This window comes from Alosa alosa, chromosome 6, assembly GCF_017589495.1.
Source record: "Alosa alosa isolate M-15738 ecotype Scorff River chromosome 6, AALO_Geno_1.1, whole genome shotgun sequence".
Classification (NCBI taxonomy): Eukaryota; Metazoa; Chordata; class Actinopteri; order Clupeiformes; family Clupeidae; genus Alosa; species Alosa alosa.
Genome location: NC_063194.1, coordinates 11,620,852 through 11,628,619, shown reverse-complemented (window position 1 = coordinate 11,628,619; position 7,768 = coordinate 11,620,852). Strand labels below are relative to the sequence as shown.

The window sequence follows — 7,768 nt, the reverse complement described above, 5'->3', positions numbered from 1 at the left end:
AGCCAAAGAAGCACCGGTGTTGTGTTGCCATCGGAGGAAAAGCTAGTTGGCCACTACATTTTCTTGTCGCCACCTGCCGTTTTAAGGAAGTACAAACCTAATTAGGAATGAAAATAAATTAGGGCTGTCAAAATAACTGATTAATTTCTATTAATTAATTTGAGAAAAATAGCGCAGGTTAATCGATTCTATATGACCTTTGACCCCGAGCCGTTCTAGTCAGTAACCATTAAACTACGGCCCGCCACCTCATTTTGGGTGGCCCCCCAAAACATGTCCGTGGTATATAGCATCTGGCCCGCACGGGAGTACGACATCGTCAAACTATGACCTCCGTAATTTTCCCCATTCATTCTCTATGGCGAGTCTTAACCATAGACTGTATATATAGTTCTATATCTGTTTATGCACATGTGTACATGTGTAATGGGTTAACATGGCCCCTGGAGGCAAACATACGCAAAAAATTGGTTATCCTATGGTTCTCAAGATATTCACAGAAACTCTGTTGGTGCACAGTCACTAAATATACATATAAATGAATTTATTGTATGGCCCCCCATGAACGAAAGTCCATGAAACTTGGCATGCATTCAGAGGGTGTCATAATGATCCTACGCTTTCAATTTCGTGCAGTTTTGACCATGTCAGGTCACAGATACCTGCAATTACAACACCTCATTTTTACTTTTTCATTTTTAACTAGGTGGCGCTAAACATGAAATGAGTGGTTATGAAATGGGTTGACATGGCCCCTTAAGATCAACATACAAAAAAAAAGGTGGTCCTCCTTAACCCTACGGTTCTTGAGATATTCACAGAAATAGGTCCAGTCCAGTGGGGGGGCTACAGATGAAAATGAAAAACAATGGTTCCATGCTATCCTTGTGGGGTTACATGCTCACCAAGTTTCGTGTACCCCGGTCTTTCAGTGTCCCGGGAATCCTTGTTGGTGTACGTCACTAAATGTACACATAAATTATTTTATCATTTATCAAATCATTGACGTCATTCAGTGTACAGTGAATCCTTGACGGAAAATTGCTCATGCGAAAAAAATCTGACTAAACCTATATGACCGTAACTTACCAAACAATGTATTAACACGATACACAATTATATTATATATATAATTTTATTCTATAATATACCTGGCTAAAAAGTTCAAGATGTTATTTATTACCATATAGAAAAAAAAAGATTGACAACTTCAGTACATATGACTTTACCCATAGAATGTCATACATGGAGAGGGTTATTTTTCACATTGGATAATGGCTAATTATCAACTTATTTAACAAACTAAAGTGCCTCAAAACAGTGAATCTGCTGTTATTTACCCTTAGTGGATTGATAAAATCACAGTCACGATGAATGCAAGGAACGCAATGAAATGTGATGGTATGCTGAAAGACATACAGGAGAAGATATCAACAAAAATAGACATCAGTTGTGTTCTCTACTATGCAATGAAAAATACCACAAATGAATTCAGTGTCTGAGTTGGAGAGATCTTATTAGTGCTTAGGGTAACTGACATGAGTTCTGAAGGTAACTGGGGTGAGTACTGCCATATGGCTGGTACCATAACTTCCCACCTACTGGTGTGCATGTATTGTACATTCATCAATACACATAGTACACATAGTAATTACATTGTTAAACCAAGAGGCACAAACATAGCCTGCCCCCATAGCATAGCTTTGTAGCTGCATGTCTGTACTAGCCACTAGATGGACAACTCAAGCTATGCAGCACTGTTTTTATTTTTTCCCCAAGTATTGTTCGTTGACCTCAAACAGCAGGGCTGTTAAAAATGGCTGGAGTTCCTCTCTAACATCCTCTACTGTGTATAACTGAAAATAAAACCAGGGTGCCGAAGGCTACCCGGACCTAAGATCCTTCCATAGTTTAAACTAAAAGGATTTAGAAGTCCTGAACTGACTCAAACAATGAAAATGTGTCAGATCCACTTACCAGACTGCAGTCCTGTTCACTGAAACACTGGAAGATAAACAATAAATAGATTCACATTCCGCAATTTTATTATTTGTAGAAATAGTAATAGTAATTATGATAGTAATGATGGTGATGTGTGGTACCATAAAACCAAATGGACAAAACTCACAAATCGCATTCATAGTATACACATGGACTAAGGTTGTCAGCTGGGCTGGGAGTAAAACTGTCATATGTTACAGACATTGGTGTAGGAAGGATTGGGCTGGGTTGAGCCAACACATCTGGAAAATTAAGCATAAAGCAAGAAAAGGATCCAATCTAATTACCACAATGGAAATCAAATCGTTGGAAATTGAAAAACCTTGTCAGTGTGAAAACTGAAAATGCTAAGCAAAAGTGGTGTATTAGACACAATATTGCATACATTGTATTGGAATTGAAGATTTTTGGGAAAGTTCTACCTTCAAAGCTTATCAGCAGAAATGCATCCCCTCCTCGAATAAAATCCCCTGCCATGATGCGTTCTTTGCTTATGAAATTGCCATCACCTATTAAAGGTCCTGCATAGTACCAGCCCTTTGAATCTTCATACTGTTTTCCAAATATCAAAGGATTATCCCATTTGTAAAATGTTTGTCCATTAACTATAAAACAAAATATGTCAGAGGTAAAAATAAAGATAGAATCTAAAAGAAAATTTGTTAACAAAAATCATTTGGGCCTGACAATAAAATAAAAGCTATAAGATAAATCAGTTTTCCTTCTGCATTATTAGAGTGTGGTGAGACCATGGCTTGAACTTTGTGGACATCATTCCATAGGATGCTGCACAGGCACAGCACCAAGAGAACACCATACCCAATGTGAGGGACATAAATAATGAAATGTCTGAAATATCAGTAAATGTTCATGTAAAATCTTTAGGGGTCTGTTAAAAAGCTAAAAACAAAGAGGAACTTAACTTCTCTGCTCTAAAGCACACCTAGAATACTGAATATTATATTAATATACCTGAATACTTCTTAGGGCCCTTGGCATTCTACAGATCTAGCATAATTATTATTAGTTGCATTGAAATTTTATATCAAAGATGGGGAAGATTCTGACATGATTCATATTGGTTTCACTTTTTACATTAAGAACAGCTATTTTAATTTATGTGTGCAAATGTTTTCCATCTTGTTAGTGTGCTTGACTATTGTCAGGTCATGACTCACTTGTAAAGGTTTCTGTTGTATCCAGAGTCACACTGATTTGTTTGGACATGCGTTTCAGGATGCTGGATGTCTGCTCTAACAGCTCAATAGTGATTTGTCTTGATGGACATGGCCACTGCAGGCTATTGTCATAGACTCCAGAAACAAGCCAGAAAAAGACTCCTAATGCCTCTGGCCCATACGAAACAAGGACCTGGTAGGAATATCCCTCAGTAGAATACAGCCTGGGACTGAAGCTGAATACACCAGACTGTTGAAGGTGTTCAGCAAAATTCCTGATGTGCCATACAGAGTGTGGACATGTAGTTTCTGAGAGGTTGATATCATCCAATGAGAAGCCACCACTGGACATTCCTTCTCCTTTTACTGATTCAAACTCAATCAAAAAGGCTTTAGTTGTGTACAGCTGTATGTGTTGGAGTTGCCAGTAGTCTGCTGTGGAACCTGTAAAAGACAGACTTACATAAGCATAACAACTGGACTACACAGGACTCCTACTAGACTATTAAGAGTGTGTCCATGAGAGGACCAGGCTGGGGGTGATACATGCTACGCCACCCATTTTGATGAAACTCTTTGAAATGAAACCCCATTTGATGAAAAGTTTGAAGGGTCCACCTAAAAACTCAAAAAGCCAAAATAGTACAAAATTTAAATTAAGTATAAGTATCTATACTCTTTTGATCCTGTGAGGGAAATTTGGTCTCTGCATTTATCCCAATCCGTGAATTAGTGAAACACACTCAGCACACAGTGAACACACAGTGAGGTGAAGCACACACTAATCCCGGCGCAGTGAGCTGCCTGCAACAACAGCGGCGCTCGGGGAGCAGTGAGGGGTTAGGTGCCTTGCTCAAGGGCACTTCAGCCGTGTCATGGCTGCCCCTAATTAGCAAACAACAAAAGTTATGAACCCCCCCTCCTTGTTTTAGGCCAAAAAAACTAAAAAAAAAGGCCCAAATTGCATAAAATGTTGACATACCTCCTGCGGTCAGATTGCAAATACTGACAAAACTGTAATTAGAATGTTGTAGAATACACATTCTAAAGAATATCTGACCCCATCAAACTGGGTGTTTTGGCCCTTTGAATCAATGGAAATGGTTGTTGACTCTTTAAATAGAGCCAGTGTGTTTTTGCATGTAAGTATTTCACAATGATCAAGCTGTCCATATAGTTAGGCATTATTCAGCCTAGGAAAGTAGTTTTGGTGTTTAGTATTTGTATTTAGAGGTCACTGAAACATATACAGTATATCACACTAAAGCATAGGTTCCCAAAGTGGGGATCGGGACCCCCCGGGGGGTCGCGGGACGCCGAGGAGTGGGTCGCAAAATGATTTCCATAAATCAAATAAATTTGGGGAAAATAAAAGAGCTGTCACTTGACTGCACTTTAAAGACAGATTTTAATTCCAAGACACTTGCTGAGTTCTGGATTTCAAGAGGGAATATCCACAGCTATTCAAGGCCGCGATGGACCTACTGACGCCGTTCCACATACCTGTGCGAAAAGACTTTCTCTGCACTGACATACAGTATATTAAAAACAAATACAGATCGCGTCTAAATGTGTAGGATGATCTCCGTGTGGCCGTCTCCACAATTAAACCAAGAATGGACTTGCTGTGTTCCGCGCATAGCGCGCATCCATCTCATTAGATGAGATTAACGCTGAAACATAGTTGCCAAAATGTAAATTTGCGCAGCAACAATGTACAACAGTTTGTGGATATTACCCTGACTGAGATATTCTTCTGTTAAAATGGAAATTAAAGTAATGTTTCAAAGTTAAGTTTGCACGACAGCAATAATGTGCACTCATGTTACATGGATATTATTTTTTGACTAAGGTATTCTGCTTTTATCATATAGTAAATTTCTATATGTAAAATCATAGCAGGCTGCTCTGTTCTTTTGTGTTGTCATTAAGCCCGTGTTTGGATAAGCCTAGTGCGTATGGCCGTTTTTTTTATTTTATTTTTTTATTTTATTTTATTTTATTTTTTGAGTCACATCCAGGGATAGTGGGGGTCGCCAATCTCTGGCACGGTTATTTTGGGGGTCGCGGGTTGAAAAGTTTGGGAACCCCTGCACTAAAGTATCAGTCCATCATTTTCTTTATCAACTGCAAAAGGTGACTCTATTGTTGTGACATCTGGCAAAAAGGTGCATGCTATACTAATAAATATAGTTTATGATTAATAATTAACAATGCATGCCTATGCATGGGTCATGGTTTTACCAAAGTCATAGAACAGTCAAAACTATACATATTCTAAAAGAATACGCACTGTACATGAAATATAGCATCAATCAACTTATGTCCCATCTTCCTCCATACCATGCATAACACATACAGTACTCCTCTATTCTGTATAGGCGAATCAAGTAAACAGCGGATACATTTTGGCCTGCACTATTAAGGGAAACAAATTAAACACCCTAATGGTAAATGGTAAAGTAACTAGATGTACCGCAGAGCGGTACAAAATATGACCGCCGCCCAGTCCAGCACATTTTTTCCACAAAAAGAAATCACGCTGAAAGGCCTATATGATTCTAACTGTCTCACTAAATTGCATTATCCACACTCAATTCTCACTGGTATCTGCTAGACAACAAGTACCAAAACATGATTAGTTCATAGATTTCACATGTAAAATTAATTTTATACAACCCCACCTCCATCTTGCCTGTTTATAATTCTGAGAAATTCTTGATTGTTTGTGTTATGTTTATGTTATGTGTGTGTGTGTGTGTGTGTGTGTGTGTGTGTGTGTGTGTGTGTGTGTGTGTGCGTGCGTGCTTGTGTTTGTGCCTGTGACATTACTGTGAATGTATGTGTGTGTGTGTGTGTATCTGTTTGTGCACATGTGTGCACATGAAATGGGTTAACATGACCCTGGAGGCAAACATATACGGAAAAAAATGGTCATCCTAGGCCCTACAGTTCTCAAGATATTCACAGAGAACTGTGTCTGCCCTACCCTCCTTTCGGGGAGTCCAGTCCAGCGGGGGGGCTACAGATCAAAACGAAAAATGACGGTTCTATGCTATCCATGTGGGGGTACATGCCCACCAAGTTTCGTGTACCCCGGTCTTTCAGTGTCCCGGGAATCCTTGTTGGTGTACGTCACTAAATGTACACATAAATTATTTTATTGTAAGGCCCCCCATGAACGAAAGTACACAAAACTTGGCATGCATTCGGAGGGTGTCATAATGATCCTACACTTTTAATTTCGTGCAGTTTTGACCTTGTCAGCCAGCGATATTGTGATGAAAACACCAAATTTTTTGCTTTTTAATTTTTAACTAGGTGGCGCTATACATGAAATAAGTGGTAATGGGATGGGTTGACATGCCCCCTTAAGACCAACATACATAAAAAAGATGGACCTCCTAGGCCCTACGGTTCTCGAGATATTCACAGAAAACTGTCTCCGGCCACCTACAGGCCAGTTGGTGTATAGTAACATAAATTAATTTATTGTGTGGCCCCCCATGAACGGAATTCCACAAAACTTGGCGTGCATACAGAGGGTGTCATAATGATCATACACTTCCAATTTCGTGCAGTTTTGACTATGTTAGGTCACAGATACCTTCAATTACAACACCTCATTTTTACTTTTTTGTGTTTAACTAGGTGGTGCTATACATGAAATGAGTGGTTATGGAATGGGTTGACATGGCCCCTTGAGATCAACATACAAAAAAAAAAATGGTCCTCCTAAACCCCACGGTTTTCGAGATATTCACAGAAAACTGTGTCTGCCCTACTCTCCTTTCGGGGGGTCCAGTCAAGCGGGGGGGTTACAGATCAAAACGAAAACGATGGTTCCATGCTATCCATGTGGGGTTACATGCCCACCAAGTTTCGTGTACCCGGTCTTTCAGTGTCCTGGGACTCATTGACGGAAATTTGGGCATCTTGAAAAAAAGAAAAAAAAAAAAAAAAAAAAAATCTGACTAAACCTATATGACCGCCGCTTCGCTGCGCGGCGGTCATAATAATATGTGGAGACTTTAATGCGCACAGCTCACTTTGGGGCAGTTCGAGAACAGACGAAAATGGGAGTATCATTGAGGAGTATATGGATGAGCACCATCTAGTATGTTTGAATGATGGCAGGGGTACAAGATTTGATGTCGGTAGAGGAACGGAGTCAGCTATTGATCTGACTATAGTGTCAGAACAAATAGCAGGGAGAAGCCAATGGGAGGTTTTTAGTGATAATAGTTTGGGAAGTGATCATTATCCTATTTGGATAAAGATGAGAGACCAAAGTGTACATTTAGAAGGTAATTGGTTCCCTAGATGGAAATTGAAAGAGGCCAACTGGGGACTTTATAGTATGGTAGCGAGTGGGAAGTTATTGGGAATCATGTCACATCCAAGTGATGATGTTGAAGAGTTCAATTCTACGATCACTGGCATATTGTATGAATCAGCAGAGGAGACTATAGGTAAGTCTACTGGGATGAGGAAAAATAAAATGGTTCCATGGTGGTCAGAGAGGTGCAAAGAAGCTGTCAAGGCAAGGAATAAGGCATTTAAAGTCATTAAATCAAATCACACTTTCA

The 7,768-nt window shown here is 39.5% G+C and overlaps 1 protein-coding gene across 9 annotated transcripts in view; it reads right to left on the bottom strand.

The window, feature by feature from the left end:
- Positions 1-1,156: 1,156 nt before the first annotated feature.
- LOC125296309 (meprin A subunit beta-like) overlaps positions 1,157-7,768 on the bottom strand; it is a 53,110-nt gene continuing 46,498 nt past the window's right edge. For 8 of the 9 annotated variants that reach the window (XM_048246156.1, XM_048246155.1, XM_048246160.1 and 5 more), the window contains 5 exons: positions 3,180-3,623; positions 2,424-2,606; positions 2,129-2,243; positions 1,978-2,004; positions 1,157-1,406 (listed from right to left, as the gene is read on the bottom strand). In XM_048246156.1, the coding sequence (XP_048102113.1) occupies positions 1,343-1,406; positions 1,978-2,004; positions 2,129-2,243; positions 2,424-2,606; positions 3,180-3,623 (833 nt within the window). In that variant the 3' untranslated portion in view covers positions 1,157-1,342. Of the gene's footprint in view, positions 1,407-1,977; positions 2,005-2,128; positions 2,244-2,423; positions 2,607-3,179; positions 3,624-7,768 lie in introns of those variants that run through there. The other variant, XM_048246163.1, reaches the window with a different exon arrangement.